This window comes from Copidosoma floridanum, unplaced genomic scaffold (assembly GCF_036245765.1).
Source record: "Copidosoma floridanum isolate Cflo_tuat_1 unplaced genomic scaffold, Cflo_Japanese_pri ptg000013l, whole genome shotgun sequence".
Lineage (NCBI taxonomy): Eukaryota > Metazoa > Arthropoda > Insecta > Hymenoptera > Encyrtidae > Copidosoma > Copidosoma floridanum.
Window position 1 is genome coordinate 38,123,391 of NW_028321890.1, and position 20,060 is coordinate 38,143,450.

The following is a 20,060-nucleotide window of genomic DNA, read 5'->3' on the forward strand; positions in this document are numbered from 1 at the left end:
TTTACTCGAATGTGCCAGTGATCGGATATTACATATGGTATAGAGTACCAATATATTTCGTGCGACTCGCCACCACCCCCGTGCTGCTGCACGTTTATCATATTCTTATACTTTGATCGCAGAGTCGATGACGACGTACACGAGCAGCTCGTTCTCGAGCAGCAGCAACAGTAGAGTCGCGACCGAGGTCTCCTCGTCCTCGATGAGCATGACGAGCTCGAACATGCAGCAAATCGGCATCTCAGCCAGCGAAGGTGTCGCGTCCACCAACAGGACTGCCAAGCTGGCGCTCTCGGCCACCGAGGCCGGCAAGCCGCAGTTCCAAAAGACCATCGAAGGATGCCAAGTCGAACGTAAGGCCATTACCATTATCATACATTATTTTCCACTCGTCGATTAGTACTACTTGGTACATGTTGTACACGTTCACACGTACACACATACATTTGAACATAATCCATGTACACACAATAATCATTTACAACGTTAAACTGTTGCCACCGAATGTTTAATCGTTTTTAATTACATCGGAAAAATGGAATATTGTTGTCACAAAGGTGAAAATGTCTCGCCACACTCCAACATAAATATCGTTTCCACGATACAATATTTATATTTAAATGCACCCACTTTTTAAATTAAATGCGTATACTGATGAGTCGCGACTTTATTGTCTTCATGTTAAAAGATTGTTTTTTTCCTGTTCTAGCATCTCGAGCGAAATTGGCTATGTTGCACGTCATAGGTAAAGTCAAGCGTAGCCTGAATCATCAGTCAATTTATAACTCTTTTCTTTTTATTCTTCTGGATAAAGTTTCGAAAATGACATACCCCCAAATAATTTGGAATTTTTTGTACGTAAATGTACAGTATTTGGATTAATTTACATTTGAAAACTACATTAGCGATTAAAAAAAAAAAAAACAAAAAAAAAAAAAACCTTATTTTGGGTTGGCTTATGACGAATACAATTACTGAACAAAAACCTATCATCACCAGTTTATTAAAAATAAAATAAAATAATATTGTAACGTACGGTAGTATAGGTGAGACTCTACGCTCCCTCTCCTCAAAGCTCATAACGAGGGGCCCTAGGGCCAAGGGAAGGGAAGAGCGAGCAAGGAGAGAGTCTATTCGGGGAGTACACGACGAGCCTTTGTAGGGAACACACGCGCTACCTTGCCTATGATTTCGGTATCTTAAATAAAGCTCTTGAAGGAATCTGTGTTGATCATTCTCGCGAAGCACCTCCTTACCAACATCTTCCCTACGTAACAATATACAATAAGAGCACGAATCCAGAAAGCGTAAGCTTATATTTATAACGCTAGGACAGTTGGTTTTGTTTCATTTTTTCAAAGTATCTAAACAAAATTTTATTAATTTGTAAGGTCTGCATTTTTAAAAATACTGTACATAATTGGCATAAAAAAATTTTGATATCAAATTTTTTATCTAGAAAAAAAGAAATTAATATTTCACAGCTTTTGTTTGATGTTACAAAAATGATTCGTAATTACTATTCTCAAGCTTTTCAATATCAAATTCCAAGTCGTTAGGGGGTAAGTCATTTTCGTAAGTATACAGCCATTCTTTCGCCTTTATTTTTCATTGAGATTGTCTTTGTTGTCATATGTTTAATTGTTGTGGCAATGTTGTTTATTATTGACATATAGTACTAAAGAAAGTAAAATAATTATAGTGCTCACTAGCATAATCTTATTATTCATATAGTGGCTTCTTTTGAGTGTAGATTACATATTTGTATGCTAAACAATAAACGTCATCGTTGCTTCGATTTCACGTGACATCTATTTAGTTGTATTATTCGCTTTTGTCGCTAATCATTGAAATTCAAAATCATTCCCGCTCTTCATTGTTATTTTTCTACTCTCACTACGATTTATACTTTAGTATTTATATTTACCCACTCGCACATCTACAAGTTCACACATTTTCCATTTTACCCATAGGTGAGTATTAAGGTTTGACATTTTTCTCAAGAACTTTAGTTAACTCAGGAGCTATAATGTATGATTTCTAGAATATTAATTTTCATGAAACTTCAGGAAGTGGTTTATGTTACCCAACAATAAGAGAAAGTATTTTAAGAATTTACATTTAATAAACTATTATACACGAGATTTAAAACCTAAAATTTAATTTATGTTGCATATGTCGATCTGACTGTTTATACTTTTGATTCTTACAACAGAATTTGTATAAAAATGTATATTTGATATTACTATCTCTCATTGTAAGGTAGCAAAAATAATTTCTTCAAGTTTTATTGAAATCAGTTTTCTGGAACCCATATTTCCCTTATAACACAATCAGAAAAAAAAAACAAAATATACATACGTTTTGATACTTTGGTTGTTCAGCTATTATTATTTATAATTTGTATAAACACTTACAAAGTTTCAAATGCGTGTATATTATAGATTTACATTTTAAACATACGTACACACACTGTAAATCCAAGTGTGTTATTTTAATACACTATGAGCGTGTAAACCGCCGTCACAGAATTTACACGTTTCTAGGCGTTTTATTCCAACACGCTTCAAGTGTGTATTTTCAACTATAAATTTCTTTCACGTAAATCCCGAAAAAGCAGTTTTTATTGTTAAAATCCTTCAGACATCAGCATTAAATGGCCAAATGAGCAAAGATGTATACCCTAACTCGTTGTTCACGATGTTCACTCTTGGACTTGGACAAATTAATACTGAGATGATAAATGGACGGTTTCGATGCACTCTTTAGCAATGCACATTTTATTACGTTTTATTACAATTATTGTAATAAAACACAATTATGCGTGTTGCTTTTATTTTATTTAAAGTGCTTATAAAATATAACGCGCCTATTAAGGCGTTAAAATACACGCTATGTATATGTAATTAAACACACTGAGATTTACAGTGTGATATGATGGTTATAACAAATAAATGCTGATATGTTACTAAAAAAAAAAAAAAAAAAAAAACTCTTATTCGTATTTTTGTAAAATGACACTTTCTACGAGCTTTTTCATGGATTTCAATTAAACAGCAATTATATTCCACTAAAAAAAAAAAAAAAAAAAAAAAAATAGCACCACTAGATGTTATTACTAGATGTATCATACATTTCAATATAGTAACAGTTTTTGTGTTTTTCATGTTTCTACTTCTATGATCGCACGTATTTTTTCTCATCTTTCCATACATGCAATGTTTGATGTTTTAATATGCCTATACATACATACAGATATCAGTAATACATACCAAGATTTTTAGGTATAAATGAAGAAGAAAAAGTATCATTCATGTTTGTAATATCGGCAATCACAATAATAATGAGATTCATAGTAATAAATACCTACTCTAATCATCAGATAAGCTCCAAGTTTTCGCTCACACAAGTTCATAACGTAATATACATATATAACTTTCGATGCAACATAAGCTTTTGTATGTAAAATAAATGTAAACGTAAAATGGTAACCGTAACTCATAATAACCGTGCGAACAACGTGGCCTCCTCAGCCGGGGAATGCGCGACGTTCGAGTGCAGCTTGCAGTCGGTGGACGGCTCGTCGAAGATGCTCTGGCTGAAGGACAACAAGCCCATGGACGACAAGCTGGCCGATCGGGTCAGTGTGACCAGCGACGGCGCGAGCTTCAAGCTTAAGATCGAGAACGTCCTCGAGTCGGACTCGGGCATCTACACGGCTCGCGCGTCCAATGACGACGGACAGGCCACCTGCACGGCTCAACTGGTCGTTCAAGAGCGTAAGCACCTGCCATTTCCAATTGTTTTTTTTTTTTTTTTTTTTTTTTTTTTTTTTCCCCTCAACAATTTACTCACGTTTCCGCAAAATTGTTAGTCACTTCCGAGGAGAAAAAAGCCAGAGCGGACGCGAACTCGCCGATATTTTTGGTGCGGCTCAAGGACACGGAGCTCCTGGAGAACACGTACCTGAGATTTATGATCAAGGTCAAGGGAGACCCAAACCCCGACCTCAAGTTGTGAGTCGACGTGCAACCTTATGATTATTTTGCAAAAGAAAAAAAAAAAAAAAAACTTTAGACTTTATCGATGCTCGCTTCAACTTGTGTCAGAGTAGTTGCATCATTTGTTATTAATTTCTTAAACTCGTAAAAAATTACTTGATTTTGACGTTTTGCCGCTCAACTAACGTGTGCAGCTACAAGGACGGAGTGCTGCTGGACTCGAAGAACGAGCGGGTGAAGATAGTGAGGGAGAAGGCGGACCGGGGCTTCTACGAGATCGTGATCCCGGACGTGAGGAAGGAGGACGCTGGCAAGTACAGCTGCGTGGCGCAGAACAGGTTCGGCGAGGCGAGTTGCGAGGCCGAGGTGAGCGTGACGGACGAGAAGCTGATGTTCGCGGGTCTGCCGGAGGGCATGCTGGAGCCCGGGGCCGAGCCCAAGTTCGTGTGGACGCGCGACGGCGTACCCTTCGACCCCGAGGAGCGATTCAAGGTCCTGTTCAAGGATAGCGAGGACACCCTGGCCCTTGTCTTCCAGCACGTCAAGCCCGAGGACGCGGGGCTGTACACGTGCGTGGCTCAGACCAGCACCGGCAACATCAGCTGCAGCGCCGAGCTCACTGTTCAGGGCACCGTCAACCAGCTGCTGCGCGAGCCCACGCGGCCCGTCCTCCAATCCGAGGCGCGTACGGCCGAGGTCAGCGCCGGCGGCTCGGCCATGCTCGATCTACAGGTGGGTACAATGTATACATTTGATCGGCCATCGGTGACAATTACGCTCTGGACTTGAAAAAAAAAAAAAAAAAAAAAAAAGTGCATTGGTTTTTTTTTTAATAAGAGTACATATTATATTTATCCAAGTTTAATTTAAAAAAAAATTTCCAATCCAGGTCAAGGGCTATCCAAAACCGGACATCAAGTGGACCAAGGACGGAGAAGAAATTTTGGCCGGAGGCAGGATAAAGTACCTCTGGGAGGATGAGGAAGTAATATGCTTGTTCATTGTTTATTTTTTTTTTTCTTCTAAATTTTGATCGCTTCCATACTTATTAGGGAGCCTCAATCGTATAATATACCACTTTAACTTGATTAAAAAAAAGAAAAATATCATCGGAGACAGGGGTTTTTCCACAAATTATGAGACAATTGAAAAAAAAAAAAATGGTTCAGGCGTTTCAAAGCTACTTAAGTCACAGACACGGCCAAACCTCGCTGATTCCAGTCGCTGTCGCTCGTGATAAAGAACGTGACGGCGCAGGACGCGGGCGTGTACAAGATCCGGGCGAGGAACGAGCTCGGGGCCGACGAGACGCAAATCGAGCTGGTGGTAAAATCGGCGCCCAAGATAACGCGCCGGCAAACCGACATGTCGGTGGTAGCCGGTGAGAGCATCCGCGCCGAGGTCCAGATCCGGGGCTCGCCCACCCCCGAGGTCACCTTCTACAAGAACAACCAGCCCCTCCGCGACTCGGACCGCGTGACCATCACCCGCGAGCCCGACGACCTCCATGTACTCACGATCCGAGGGGCGCGCGCCGACGACGCGGCCTCCTACTCGGTAAACGCCCGCAACGAGATAAACGAGACCTCGCAGTTCTGGGACGTGTCGGTCAAGTACCCGCCCCGCATCTCCAAGGGCCTCGGGGAGCCCCGGCTCGTCGAGATGGGCGACACCCTCACCCTGTACATCGAGCTCGAGTCCGAGCTCCCGGCCACCGTGGTCTGGCTCAAGGGCGGACAAGTCGTGCGGGAGAGCGAGCGCGTGAGCTTCGCCTGCGAGGACGGCCAGAGCCCCGGGAGCAAGCGCCACTCGATGCGGGTGGAGGGCCTAGTGGACACGGACACGGCCAGCTACGAGGTCGAGGCTTCGAACAGGGACGGCAAGTCGCGGGACCAGACGGGGGTCCAGGTGCGCTCGGCCCCGCTGTTCCGGCGCAAGCTCGAGGAGGTGGTGGTGGCCAAGGAGGGCGAGCAGGGGGTCGAGCTGGTGGTGGAGGTCGAGAGCTTCGCCAAGCCCGAGGTGGCGTGGTACTACAAGGGCTCGCAGATCACCGAGGCCAAGAAGGAGTACGCGTGCACCGAGGGGACAGCCAACTCGTACAAGCTGACGATCAAGAGCGCGAAGCCCGAGGTGGCGGGGGTGTACACGTGCAAGGCGCGGAACGAGGTTGGGGTGAGCGAGTGCTCGGCCAACGTGACCGTGCATTACCGGCCAAAGTTGCTCAAGAAGCTCGCCGATCAGAAGGTCAAGGAGGGGGATACCCTGAAGCTGACGGTGCAGGTGTCGGCCCTGCCCGAGCCGGAGATCAAGTGGTACAAGGACGGCCAGGAGGTGTCGGCGGACGCGAGGATCAAGATCACCCGGGACAGCCAGCGCCTCGAGAACTACGACCTCACGGTTACGCTGCTCAAGTATACTGACGGCGGTGTGTACGAGGTCAGGGCCCAGAATGAGCTCGGCTTTGTCACCAGCAAGAGCAAGGTCATCGTGCTCAGTGAGTTTTTCTTCATTTCTCTTCTCGTCCATTTTTTTTTTTTTTTTTTTTTTTTTTCTTTGTTTCTTCATCGGAGAAAAAAGTTGTAAAGCATTGGGAGCGATATGTTTTTTTTTAATTTTTTATTTCCAAACAAAGGGAAAGTCGTTCATTTTTATACAATAAATAATGTCTAAATGGCATAAATCTATCGAGTTCCTAAGTTAAAATAAAAAAATCTAAGAGAGCAAACCCCGAATTATTATAAAAATATCGGAATGTACAAAACAAATCAAATATTAAAATAAGAGTAAAATTTCGAAGCGTTTTTCAAACTCTAATAGATTCAAAGTGATAAACGCAATGTATTCTATTGAAAAAACCGTACACATATATCACAGAAAATAAATAAATAATTCTTTTGACTGTCCAATCGTCGCTTTTGGCTTCAGCACTTATCGTGTATAAAAAAATGTATGCAATTGCCGTGTATGTTAAAACAATGCTTTTTACTCTGATGAAAAATGTAATAACTGTGAGTGCCTACAGATGTTGAGAGTTCTTTTTTACAAATCGACACTTATTTTTTTTTTTTATTGCTTTTTTTCCCCCTCACGACGTTCTCGCCAGTAAGTAGTACGTACACCTGTGATTTTCCCTCCAACCCCCAACCTCTAGACCCAATCGACCTGCGCATGTATGTACCTGTAACCCGCAAATGTGATGACAAAATAATAAAGATGACATACATATAGGTAGTACGTATCATGGTTACACTTGTGTTAAACAAAAATCTTGAAATGTGTGTAGCCAAATCTGAGGAGACTGTAGAAGAAAACGAGGGAATGAATAAAAAAGAGGTCGTCGAGAGTGTGAAAGTCGAAGAAGAAAAATCCAAACAGGAAGACGTGTCGGAGGAGAAACAAAACGCAGATCTGTCCGAGGCAGAAGGTGTGCGATCTTTACTCCGATTTGTGTCTTGAGGTTTTTTGCTTCTGCACTATACACACACACACACACAAGCATATACATATATTTACTTAAATTTGGCTGTGTGATGAGATACGCAAACTATTTTACACTAAAAACGCCAAGTCATCATTGTACATATTAAGAGTTATTGTATATTGAATGTGTGCGCATACATATATGTATACTGTAAATTTTAACATTTTTACTTCAAGTAGTGATGACACGTTTGAGACTTTGCATAAAAATAACTCTGCATCTCCGATAATCATAATGCATTAACAATTTTTATAATATGTGCTCTCTGTAGAGGAAAATAAATCTTAACAAAGTAAAGCGATTAGACATAATATATCTTTACTTTTCTTCGGCAAAACTTGAAGGAGTCCTAACATTATTGAACGATGCAATATGTTTCAAAGTGAGCTTTTTTTTTCTTGGTGCGCTGCTTTTTTCACGAAACAATAACGATTTGAAGGCGCCTGCTCGTTAACAATAACTGCCAAGTACTAAAAATGATTCAACGCTCGGCTGCACCTTTGCTTCGAGTGACGTATGTTTTTGAAAAAGTATAGGGATTTGCGACTAAAATCGATAATCCAGCTGCTGATGTGTGTGTGTTTTGCCGCGTAGCTCGGAGCTTTGTGAGAGTGTAGTTGTGCAAGGAAAACAAAATCTGTAATAAATACAGGTCACGCCAAATTGGAGAAGCATCAAGTTGAGGTGGTTAAGAATTCCGAGGGCGAAACGATAAGCATTTCTGTGGCCTCGACTACAGAACACGAAACCAGGATATCAGGTATACCACCCATATACGTAATAACAACAATTCCAATCGACCCGATAAACGCTTGACAAGCAAATTTACGACACACGATGCATTTCACTGTGGAGCAACAATATGTATACTTTATCGCTTTACAATGAAGAGTGAAAAATTGTGTTCATTATTAATAATACAAATCTTAATGTCGCTTGTGCAAAATTTACTTGGCAAGAATCGTAATGACACGTGTACGTATACAAAAATGCGTAATCACATGTATAACTCATGAGCACATGAAAGAAACGCTTTGGCAAAGAAATCAATCATTTTTCGGTGGCTTATTCACGTATTTGTTCATTGTTCAACATACATCCGACATAAACACACGATCGAATGAAAAGAGAAAAAAAAAAAGGTTGCCGATTAGCCCGAACAAAGTATTTGTTTGATTGCTCGATTATGATTTAATTAAAAACGAGAGAGAGAGGATGAGTGGTTGAGGAGCGGTGACACGTTGAGGCGAGCCTTCGCAGGTCCGGACGAGCGGCACACCATCAGCAAGATGAGCGCGACCAAGGTGGAGCTGCAGCACGTCAACAGGTGCGACAGCGGACCCCAAGTCGAGGAAATCGCCTCCTACAGCTACACGATCCAGGAGGACGAGAGCACCTCTTACCGGCAGAACGGCGCCCTCGTCGAGGAATTCTCCGAGACCGAGGACGCCGGCCGGACTCGGCTGGGCTACGCGGACCCCCGACTCCCCGCTCGGGGCGTCTCCATCGTCTCGATATCGGACGACGACGCGGCGAGCTCCGCCAAGGACGCCCAAAGTCCGGACTCCGACCCACACCGGCAGGAACTCGGCTACGGTCGCCACTCCGAGGCAATAGCGGAGGAGCACTCGAGCAACGCCGAGCGCCGAAAGAGCCAGAGGCTGGACTCTGTGGCGAGGGGCGATATGGAAAATGGCACGAGGAGAAGCAGCGCGGCTGCCAACGAGGAGGAGGAGGAGGACGAGGACATGAGGAAGCTGTTTGAGCGCATTCAGAGGCAGAGGTCCGTGCTGGACGAGATCCTGGACAAGCAAGGGAAGCAGAGCAAGCAGGCCGACAGGCGCACAAGTTACGAAGAGCGGGAGGCGCAGGATAACGGGTTCGCAGGACAACCAGAGGTGGAGGATGTTCGCGGCGAGCGAGGGTCGCGGGGTGAATATTACCAGGAAGAAGTGCAAATTGAACATTCGATGCGAGGGATGCGACGGGAAGACGGGAAAGGAGGAATGCAAAATGGGTACAAAGAAGAAGAAGAAGAAGAAGAGATGGGAGAGAAACGACAAGAGCTGCTTGGTGGAGCCGATAAGTTGGGCAGGCAGAGTAGTAAATGTGAGAAACAAAAAATGCAAGGGATGTCGATACCCGATAAAGCAGGAAAGGAAAATGGATACGGGGAGCAAACCGTGCAAGAGGTGCAAGATGGGTGTAAAAGACAAATCGTGCATGATGGGTTGGATGAGCTAGGAAAACAGGATAAATATGAGAAACGAGAAATCGAAGATATGTCGGATAGGCGGGAGAAGCGCGAAAACTATGAGGTGCGAGAGATACCCGATGAGCCAGGAAAACAAAATGGTTTCGAGGAAGGAGAGGTGCAGGAGGTGCGAGATGAACACAAAAAACACGAAATAGTAGAGGTACAAGATAAACACGATAAACAAGAGAAACAGAGCGACATGAGCAAAGAAGGTAAATTTGTCTTGCAAATTGGGTTTTTATATATTATATTCTCTCAGCATCGTAAATTTTATCTCTGACAAGTAAATGCAAAACTATCGTCTATCGAACAACGAAAAACATAAAGAGCGAAAAAGAAAACAATGATGACATAAATCAACAATTTTACGAGAAGTACTCATCCGTGAGTCATAAACAACATTTTTTTTTAAATTTTTTGTGCGCCTTCGGAACTATTGTTATTTTATTTATAGTATTATACGTCATGAGTGAAAAAGCTTGTGGAAACTCTTAAAAATATGTCTCTTCTATTGGACTGTTTTGAAATTTCAAGGATACATTTTTGGAAAAATTGATATTCACGTACTTCAAGTTCATTTATTAAATTTTATCAGATCGACTCTAGTTGAGTTATTTTAACCACAGATGAATAAAGTAATTTTTTCAAAAATTTGTTTCAGAAATTTCTAAACAGTCCAAAAAATCTGTAGCAAATTTTTGAAGGAAACTACAGTTTCTCTAACCACTACAACATTATGAGTCAAATAAAACTAGCTTCGAAGGCGTAAAAAATAAACTTTTATTTAAAATTTTTTCATGTATCACACGATTTTTCGTGAAATTGCTAAAATACCTACATTTCACATTCATTGCGTTCTTTTTTTTTTTTCAACTAAATCATAACGTTATTTTTCCTCTCTAATCCTCAACCATTTTTTTTCACTCACATGCATATTATTTTAATTTTATTGTTATTACTGTGCATACTCTGCTCATTTTTTGCATCATCCATTAAAATTTTCATTCCTAAACTGCTCAATGTGCTCCGATTTCGTGAATAATAGTCGTATCAACAATAAAAAAATAATATATCCACCGTTATATTTTAACGATACTAATATTATAACTGTCAAATATATTGATACTAAAAAAAATAAAAAACGAATTTACTAATACTGAATATTGCATGCGCTTGCTAGGCTTCCAGCTTTAGATTTATACGTGTGTGTTTTCTACAAAGTTAAGTCACTGGCTTGAGAAGCCCAAGGATTATCGGACCTCGAAGTTCGACGAGTCTTTGTAAGTATAATCATGGCAGCGAGTAATTTCTTGATTGATAAAAAAAAAAAAAATATGCGAGCCAAAGTTGCGTATATACTATGTAGAAGTGAAATGATTTGGTAACTGGCTTGATGTACCTACTTTGCGCAGCGTCACCAATAATCGTCAGCTCGACGCTGGAGGACCGCGACATATTCGCGACGCAGAGCACGAGCTACGAAATAAGAGTGACAGGGCTGCCCAGACCCGAAGCCAAGTGGTTCAAGGACGGCAATCCCCTGAAGATATCGAAGCGCGTGCAGTACTCGACTGTCGGCGAGGTCTTCCAATTGTCCGTGAACAAGGCACTCGAGGAAGACACTGGCGTCTACAGCGTCGTATTCACCAATAAGCTGGGCGAAAAGGTTGACACTCATTTTCAATTCTATATGTCTCTCTTTTTCATTGGCTAATCAATATGCTAATATACTGCACATTACTGATCTCAGCTTCGTTACACACTGTATCTTTAATTTGGAAAGCAATTTTTTTTAATTTTTCTGACGTACCCTTTTATCAATCGGTTATATATTAGTGTTCTGAAATCAATGGAATATAAACTTGTTAAAAAGTTAAGAAAAATTTTGTTTGAATGTCAAATTGAATTAATAAAAAATTTTTTTTTTATTTTTGATGAAATACGTATATGGCTGTGTAAAGTGGAGTGTGAAATAAAAGCAAAGATAAATGCGAAGCAGAAAACTTTATTAAAAATACAAAACGGACACAGAAGAGCAGATACAATAAAACAAAAAGTTAGAACAAAGACTCGCACAAATAAATTTTATGTCACAAGTTATAATAATTAACAATGGCTTTTTTAATTTCATTCAAGTTGAGCACTTTTTCCTCATCTTCTGTCTAAAGTTCTTCTAATGCTCGATATGCTGCTACGTATCTTCAAAGTTGGAACTATATAGACCGAGACGCAGTTAACACGCAGCTAAATGCTAGAAATCCAACTAAATGTCGTGAGAAAATTCATCATTTAATTCTGTAAGTGCTCGCATTGCGCTAATTGAACGCTCATTCGAATTAAATAGCTGTTGGACTGTATCAATAAAATTTTTAATGCGGTTACCTTGCGCTCCAAGCGAATCTAGAACAATGCCATTTTATTACACTCAAAAAATCGAGTTAAAAAAAAAAACTATCATAAGCTTTTTACCTCCGAATTTTTCAAAGTTAGAGGCCGAATAGAATTTTACCGAATTTTCATCTTGAGTCAATTTAGAGGCTCCCTCGATGCTCTGAATCGACGAATGACTTTCAAAATGCTTGGACTTGGTCGCTTCTTCTTCGGTCGTCTTCTTGAGATTTTCTATTATATTAGAAGTAACTTGCGAATCACAGCCGGCTTCTTCTGCAGCTTCTGACAAAACTCGCAGCTCTTCCTGAGTTAGATCCGATTCTAATCCTATGAAATAAGCGTATTTTAATCAGTGACAAAAAAAATATAAGTACGGCATTACTACGAAGTGACACATGGCGCAGAGAGACTGTGAAGGCGCTTTCCAAAATCAACGAGCGACGACGCGTTGCGCGTACATATACGGTTTATTGTAAATAGGCCTTTGTGTAGGTGCAGAGGCGTGACCCTTACCTCGTGAAAAATATCCAGCATGCCCGCCATGTTTGTCACCCTCTAGAACACGTTGGTACATCATAATCTTCTCCACATCCTCGGGAGGCTCGGCTGCTTCGTTGCCCTTCCTCGAAGGGCTACCATCATCATCATCATCCATGTCAATGCTGAAAATAAAACAACCCAATGAATATACGTATACGTATAGGTATTAACGCTCGTAAATGGCTAACGGCCGATCAAAAATTGTACTTACCGTCTCACTTCACTCGTACAGTGGAAGCGTTCTGGGCCCATAACCAGCTAGATTGGAGCAAAACAAGAGTTGCGGCAAATACCAAACGGGTTGCTGTGTCACAAACTCATAAAGAGCACGGAGGAGCGGATAATAAGAAAAATTAAATAAATTAGCACTGATTGGTGGATATACAGGGAGATCAAAACGCGTACAGCTCGAGAGAGCTGCACCTGCACGGGGAGTGGATGAATCAAGCAATCAGCAGCGCCCCGCGACTAGTGACTTAAATACCTAACTATCAGAAGTTACTAGTGAATTCCCTACAGGCGCGCATCACAAGCATAGAATCGGTTGAAATATTTGGCCCGCAAACGAAAAATGTAGAAATGTAAATGTATGGGCAAACGATATTGCCGTAGTCAGGGAAATAATAAATTATTTGATGATGCATGCCTTTGGTAGGATACAATTATTCATATGCATATCTGCTTTCCTATAAACACATATATGTGTGTAACATGACGCTGAACAGCCAATGCCTCGTATCGCTCAACAGAAAAAAAAAAAAAAAAAAAAAAAAAAAAAAAAAAAAACTGACCGATTTTTTATTTTCATTTCGTTTACTTTTTCAATCGAATAAAGTCACTCGAGGGTTTCCTGAACGTCGAGCCGGTGGACGAGCTCCGAAGACCGAAGCTCCTCGAGCCACTGAGCGATGCCGACGTTGACGAAGGCAAAACTGCCGTCTTTAGGGCGGTTATCGTCGGTGACCCCATACCAGTAGCTACATGGTAATAATAAAACATCGGAATCAAGACCAACAATGGTTCTTTCTTTCTTTGCCACCAAGTTTATGCTTTCATTTTTTAATTTTTTTTATTTAGGAAGTTGAATGGCAATGTCATAGACACCGAGGACGACAGATACAAGGCCACGGTCGAGAGTAAAGTCATAGAAGATTCGGTAAGTTTTACACGCCGTACCCCTGCGTCAACTCAAAGAAAACAAAATCATCTATAAAATAATGCCCTTTTTTGTTTGCAGCTGAAGCAATGCACGTACAAACTAGAGATTAAAGGTTGCCAGCCCGATGACGTGGGTAATTACACGCTACATGTGCAAAACGAATACGGGGAGGCATCGACTAACGTGAGTACACACACTGAATCATACAATTTTCTTTACTATTATTTGAGTACTTGTGCCTATAATTCCAAATTCATTTCTATGTCATAATTTTTGGGTGCAAAGTAACTGCTAACTTTCAAATACACATGACTCTATAAATATTGAAAATACAATAAATAGGACGTTAAATTAAGATCCCATTTATTAATAAAAATGTTTATATGTATATGTTTCTGGGTGACGTTTGAGGAGCTGCTTATATAGGAAGAATCGGGATATTTTTTCAAGACTTATTTTGTGTAATTTACGCCTCCACGTATGCCTAAGCAGAAAATTTCAATGATATGTCGATATTTTTCAAGTAGAATGAATTGCGAAATTTTAAACGCTAATATTCCCTTATGTATTAAAGATACGACAAAAATTCGTGATAAAAATAAATTTTCATTGAGTAACGGTCTTTAGGAAGTGGCATACATGTACTATACATATACTGGTAATCTTTATTATTCGCAGGCTGATTTGAATTTGCGCACCGCTCCGGTATTTGAGGAGTTCAAGGATCTTCGGGCCCCTGTTGGCGAGGTCGTGGTATGGGAGGCGGTGATCAAGGCCAATCCAAAACCCAAGGTCGTCTGGCAGCGTAATGGCCGCGACGTAACCGAGGATGCTGGTCGCCGTTTCAGCACCGAAGACGAATACAAGGAGAAAAAATACAGGTATTCCACGCGAAATGATATTACTTTGTAAATTAAAATTGGTAAGGGATTTTTTGTACCGTTGACGAATAATAAATCTTAATTTCTCATCAGGATTTCAAGAGAAAAAAAAAAAAAAAAAAAAAAAAAAAAAAATGTATGATTTACTTTGTACCAAAAATTCCGTTTAACAACGACAAAAGTTGTTTAGATGAACGTTAATCAGAGCGTGAATTTTAATATACATATTATTCGCGTGAAAAAAAAAATCACTGCCCAATGATAATTTGCAAAACGCTTGTTTCTGGTGCTAAACTTGCTTAAACTAAGGCTGAAGATCAAGGGGCTGGAAGTGTCGGATGCCGGAAGCTACAAGATTGTCGCGAGCAACGAGATGGGCGAGGCCTCGGAGGAAGCCCAGCTGAAGCCATTCAGTGAGTCGAAAGTTATACAACCAAGAGAACGAACATCTCGATAATCGCGAGGATGGCGTGTCGTTCGGTTTCAGCTCAGCCTCCGGTGTTCACGAAGGAGCTGAAGAATTACGAGTCGGTGCGCGACCAGAACAATTACGAGGCGGAGGTCCGGCTGACGGGATACCCGAGGCCCACGATAGCCTGGCTGAAAAACGGCGAGGAGATCCGCGAGGACATGCGCAACACGATGACGTCGAGCGCCGAGGGCGAGGAGCTCAGCGCCAAGTACACGATCGAGCACTTTGGGGAGAGCGACGCGGGCAACTACAGCTGCGTGGCCACCAATCTAGCGGGCACGGCGCGCTGCGAGACCGAGCTCTCGCTCACCCGATTCCCGCCCAAGTTCTTCCGCAGCCTGCCGCCCTCGCTCGACCTCGAGCAAGGCGAGCCCCTCGAGCTATTTGCCAAGTGCGACGGCAGTCCCATACCCCTCGTGGTACGTGTACACTCAATTGACGGAAATAGATACACCTAATCTACTGATATCCCAATTCCATAATGAATTTTCCTACAGGCATGGTACAAGGACGGGGAGATGATCGTGCCGAACGAGCGCCTCAAGCTCGACGTGCTCCCCGACGGCACGATGCGGCTCTCTATCGACTCGGTTCGGCCCATCGATTCGGGGGCCTACAAGGTCGTCGCCTCGAATTCAGCCGGCGTCAATCCCTCGCAGTGCTCAGTCGCCGTCAAGCGTGAGTTACCCATTTTTAAAAAAAAATTCTTTTCTACTGATTAAAGAGGGGGGAGCACGGGTGGTGTGTAATTATGCGTTGTTGGGTTATTGACAGCCGAGGCGAAGGAGCCGTACTTCAAGAAGGGTCTGGAGGACGTGAAGGCGAAGGTGGGCGAGCCCTTGAAGCTCGAGGCGCAGATCGTGGCGTTCCCGAACCCGCAGGTCCAGTGGCTGAAGGACAACATGCCGCTGAGGCCCTCGAAGGAGATATACTTCAGCAACGAGCCCAACGGCCTGATCGGCTTGTCGATCGATAGGCTGAGGCCAGAGGACGCGGGCACGTACTCGGTGCGCGCGTCCAACGCCCTGGGCGAGGTCACGGGCGAGGCGGTCGTCGAGGTCGAGGAGGCAGACTCCGAGCCGGCCTTCGAGGCCACCCTCCAGCCGACCACCGTCGTCGAGGGCTTCCCGGCCAAGCTCGAGGTTAAATCCGTCGGGAAGCCGAAACCCCTTCTCAAGTGGACCCACAACGGCCAGGAGGTGAGAGAAAAAAAGGAAAAAAAAAAAAAAAAACTATCATCGTGGAGCCCTGCCCTGTGCAAAAAGAGTTGTTTTCCAAAGTAACGAATGATAAACGTTGTGTATTCTCGGAGGTGGTGCCGGACGGAAAGCACGTGCGGATCGAGGATCAGCCGGACGGTAGCCAGGCGCTGTTGATAGACAAGGCGGGCCCGGGAGACGCGGGCGAGTACGAGGTAGTGGCGAGCAACAGCCGGGGCGACAGGTCGAGCAGAGCAAAGCTGGAGGTGGCCAGCCGGCAGCGAGCGGGAGAGCCCGAGGAGCCGCCGCAGTTCTTGTCGCCGCTGCGCGACATCAGCATCGAGGAGGGCAAGCCCCTGTGCCTGCAGGCCCTCATCTCAGGGAACCCCGTGCCCGAAGCCGTGTGGAGCTTGAACGGCCGGGTCCTCCAGCCCACAGACCGGCTGCGTCTCAGCTGCGACGGCCGCAAACTCGGGCTCGAGCTCAGCCCGAGCGAGGCCACCGACTCGGGTGACTACATCTGCGAGCTGCGCAATCCCCTGGGTAGTGACCGCAGCGGCGCCAACGTCAGCGTAAGGAAGACCGGCCAGCCGCCCGTCTTTGAGCAGCGGCTCGCCGATCTGCAGCAGGAAATGGGCCGCGAGGCCAAGGTATTTAATATAATGAAAAACTATGTTATTGAGGAAAAAACTCTTATGTGGTGTTTCTTTTTTGGTTCCAAGTTCTTGGCGCGGATACACGGAATACCCCGGCCCGAGATCAGCTGGTACTTCAACGACGCGCCCATCCAAACGGAGACGCGCCCCGACAAGTACAAAATACGCCGCGACGGCGAGATCTGCTGCCTCTACGTGCACGACTGCAACTACGGCGACTGCGGTCGCTACAAGTGTCGGGCCGTCAACCGCGAGGGCACCGCCGAGTCCGAGGCCTCGCTCTCCGTCCTCAAGGAGCTGTTAGTATCATCATCATCTCCTTCTCTCTCCCCCAATAATCTTACCCTCGTTGTGCGTATTAAATATTTATGGTGCACTTCCAAAAAGCTTATTCAGCGTAAAATCCATCGTTTATCGTTATTGTACATGGTCATGCAGTTCATCTCCTTACACGGTACATCTGTAGATAGGTAGAGAGAGAGAGAGAGAGAGAAAACAACAATCGTCTTTTCAGGGATAAGAAGCAAAAGGTGGAGCCGCCCTCGTTCCTGAAGCGTCTCGGCGATTGCGAGGTGTACAAGGGAATGACGGCCAAGTTCACGGCTTGCGTGACCGGCTGCCCGGAGCCCGAGTACGAGTGGTTCCGCGACGACACGAAGCTCTGGCCGACCGACAGAATCCTCATGGAGAACGAGGGCGCCGGCCTGCTCCGGCTCTCCATCTACCACGTCGACGAGGACGACGCGGGCAAGTACTCGCTTCGCATATTCAACCCGTATGGCGAGGACAGGTCGACCGGCGAGATGATATTCGAGTGTGAGTACAACATTACCGATACCGCGTGGCATTGCGCAAGTGTAAGTACGATGTACAGTGAGATAATACGCGGTGATGTGATTCGTGCAGCTATAGAGCCGCGCAACAAGCGCCTGGTCGACCAGTACACCGATCTCGACCGGTACAAGAAGAGCGGACTCCCTCTGCCCCTGGCCGATCGCCCCATCATCAGCCGCATGATGGACCGGCACTTGACCCTCAGCTGGAAGCCGTCCATACCATCGGCGGGCCAGCCCCGCTTGCCCGTCACCTACCAGGTCGAGATGCTCGAGCTGCCCGACGGCGACTGGTTCACCGCTCGCACGGGAGTACGGGGCTGCGTCTGCGACATACGGAACCTGATACCCTTCCGGGACTACAGGTTCCGTGTGCGCGTCGAGAACAAGTACGGGGTCAGCGAGCCCTCGCCCTACGCCCAGACCCACAGGGCCCGGCTCGAGCCCGAGCCACCCAAGTTCTACCCCTACCTACCCCCGGGCATCGACTTTCGCCCCGAGAGCTCGCCCTACTTCCCCAAGGACTTTGACATCGAGCGCCCGCCCCACGACAACTACGCCCAAGCTCCGCGCTTCCTACGCCAGGAGTACGACACCCAGTACGGCGTCAAGGTAATAATTCATTGACCCTTCCACCGAGGTAGTTTAACTCGTCGCGTCTTCTAATCCAAAACAATGCCCCTCCCCTGGATGTAGAACCAAAACTCGAAGCTGTTCTGGTTCGTGTACGGGTACCCGAAGCCGCGGATGAGCTACTTCTTCGAGGGCGAGCCGATCGAGAGCGGGGGCCGGTACGACTACACGTACACGCGGAACGGCCAGGCGACCCTCTTCATCAACAAGATGCTGGAGCGCGACGTGGGCGAGTACGAGGCAGTTGCGACGAACGAGCACGGTGAGGCTCGGCAAAAGGTGCGCCTCGAGATAGCCGAGTACCCCACCTTCATCCTTCGCCCCGAGGAGACCCACACCTTGGTCCGCAAGACCGTTAGGCTGGAGGCGCGCGTCGTCGGCGTGCCGCGCCCGGAGTTGAAGTGGTTCAAGGTACGTGTGTGGTCGATCGATTTTGTGCGAAACAATTCACCTTAAACCGGGTACTGGTGGAAAAAAAGTAACCAAAAATTGACGCGTGTGTGTCGGTTCAAGGACTGGAAGCCCCTGGCCGCGTCGACCCGCGTGAAGATGAGCTTCGTCGAGCCCGACTTTTGTAGTCTGGTGATCGAGGACGTCATCCAGAAGGACGAGGGCCTGTACTCGATCTCGGCGAGCAACGTCGCTGGCTCGGCGTCGAGCTCAGCTATGATCCACGTCGGCGAGTCCGAGGCGGACTGGCGCTACAAGAACTACGCGCACAAGGAGGAGGTGGTCCCGCGCCAGCGGCGCCTCAGCGAGGACTACGATCTCGGGGACGAGCTCGGCAGCGTCAATATGCAGCAAGTCTGGTATACTTATTTTATTTATTTACTTTTCTCTTTTCTAATTTCAACATATTATAATCCTCCGCTCGGGTATTACAGCAGGGGCACCCAAGGTGTGGTCTACCACGCGGTCGAGCGCGCGACCGGCAAGAGCTTCGCGGCGAAGCAGATGCACGGCCAGGCCGAGCTCAAGAATCTCATGTACAACGAGCTCGACGCTATGAACAACCTCAACCATCGCAAGCTCCTGCGTATACACGATGCGTACGAGGACACCGAGGACTCCTCTCTGTTGACTCTCATCACCGAACTGTATCCTTTTTCCTTCGTTACGGTGTACTTTTGTACCCTACACAGTTGAACCGATGCAATATGCAAATTACGGGTATTGGTTCATTGTTTGTCGACTGTTTTTCCTTGACCAAGTGCCCAACAGAGCTGCAGGTGGGGAGCTCGTCGACAACATCACCAAGAATCCCTACTACAGCGAAAGCGACGTCGCGCGCTACATCCGCCAGCTGCTCGAGGGGCTTGATTACATGCACAAGTCTGGCTGGGCCCATCTTGGCTTGACGGTAATTACGTTTTATCACGCCACGCTTGCTTTTATTCACGGTTTTCGTGCACCACTGATCAAATGATTTTTAAAGGCGTAAAAAAATATACATCATGCACAATGACCAAATCCAGCGATTGTCACTTGCTCTGCACTCGCAGGCTTATATATTTGTGGGAATATTCGATTTTTATTTTTCCTTGGAGTTTTGGGGCT

At 45.0% G+C, this 20,060-nt stretch overlaps 2 protein-coding genes across 2 annotated transcripts in view; one reads left to right on the forward strand and one right to left on the reverse strand.

Moving 5' to 3' along the window:
* The window catches only part of Obsc (Obscurin), a 41,398-nt gene that overhangs the window by 17,101 nt on the left and 4,237 nt on the right, over positions 1 to 20,060 (forward strand). The window contains exons 14-38 of the mRNA XM_089591177.1: positions 123 to 353; positions 710 to 745; positions 3,534 to 3,779; positions 3,875 to 4,016; positions 4,196 to 4,733; positions 4,891 to 4,986; positions 5,223 to 6,495; positions 7,285 to 7,425; positions 11,152 to 11,405; positions 13,506 to 13,654; positions 13,748 to 13,826; positions 13,908 to 14,012; positions 14,508 to 14,710; positions 15,020 to 15,123; positions 15,198 to 15,601; positions 15,680 to 15,860; positions 15,957 to 16,381; positions 16,495 to 17,031; positions 17,104 to 17,336; positions 17,552 to 17,853; positions 17,944 to 18,482; positions 18,567 to 18,914; positions 19,017 to 19,312; positions 19,388 to 19,600; positions 19,725 to 19,863. Of these exons, the coding sequence (XP_089447303.1) occupies positions 123 to 353; positions 710 to 745; positions 3,534 to 3,779; positions 3,875 to 4,016; positions 4,196 to 4,733; positions 4,891 to 4,986; positions 5,223 to 6,495; positions 7,285 to 7,425; positions 11,152 to 11,405; positions 13,506 to 13,654; positions 13,748 to 13,826; positions 13,908 to 14,012; positions 14,508 to 14,710; positions 15,020 to 15,123; positions 15,198 to 15,601; positions 15,680 to 15,860; positions 15,957 to 16,381; positions 16,495 to 17,031; positions 17,104 to 17,336; positions 17,552 to 17,853; positions 17,944 to 18,482; positions 18,567 to 18,914; positions 19,017 to 19,312; positions 19,388 to 19,600; positions 19,725 to 19,863 (7,214 nt within the window). The remainder of the gene's footprint in view (positions 1 to 122; positions 354 to 709; positions 746 to 3,533; positions 3,780 to 3,874; positions 4,017 to 4,195; positions 4,734 to 4,890; positions 4,987 to 5,222; positions 6,496 to 7,284; positions 7,426 to 11,151; positions 11,406 to 13,505; positions 13,655 to 13,747; positions 13,827 to 13,907; positions 14,013 to 14,507; positions 14,711 to 15,019; positions 15,124 to 15,197; positions 15,602 to 15,679; positions 15,861 to 15,956; positions 16,382 to 16,494; positions 17,032 to 17,103; positions 17,337 to 17,551; positions 17,854 to 17,943; positions 18,483 to 18,566; positions 18,915 to 19,016; positions 19,313 to 19,387; positions 19,601 to 19,724; positions 19,864 to 20,060) is intronic.
* LOC106637155 (uncharacterized) lies at positions 11,768 to 13,099 on the reverse strand. Its single transcript, XM_089591178.1, has 4 exons — positions 12,882 to 13,099; positions 12,644 to 12,792; positions 12,209 to 12,457; positions 11,768 to 12,139 (listed from the first exon to the last, which is right to left on the reverse strand). Exons 1-4 carry the CDS (start codon positions 12,920 to 12,922, stop codon positions 12,003 to 12,005), a joined length of 576 nt encoding a protein of 191 aa, XP_089447304.1. The 5' UTR covers positions 12,923 to 13,099; the 3' UTR covers positions 11,768 to 12,002.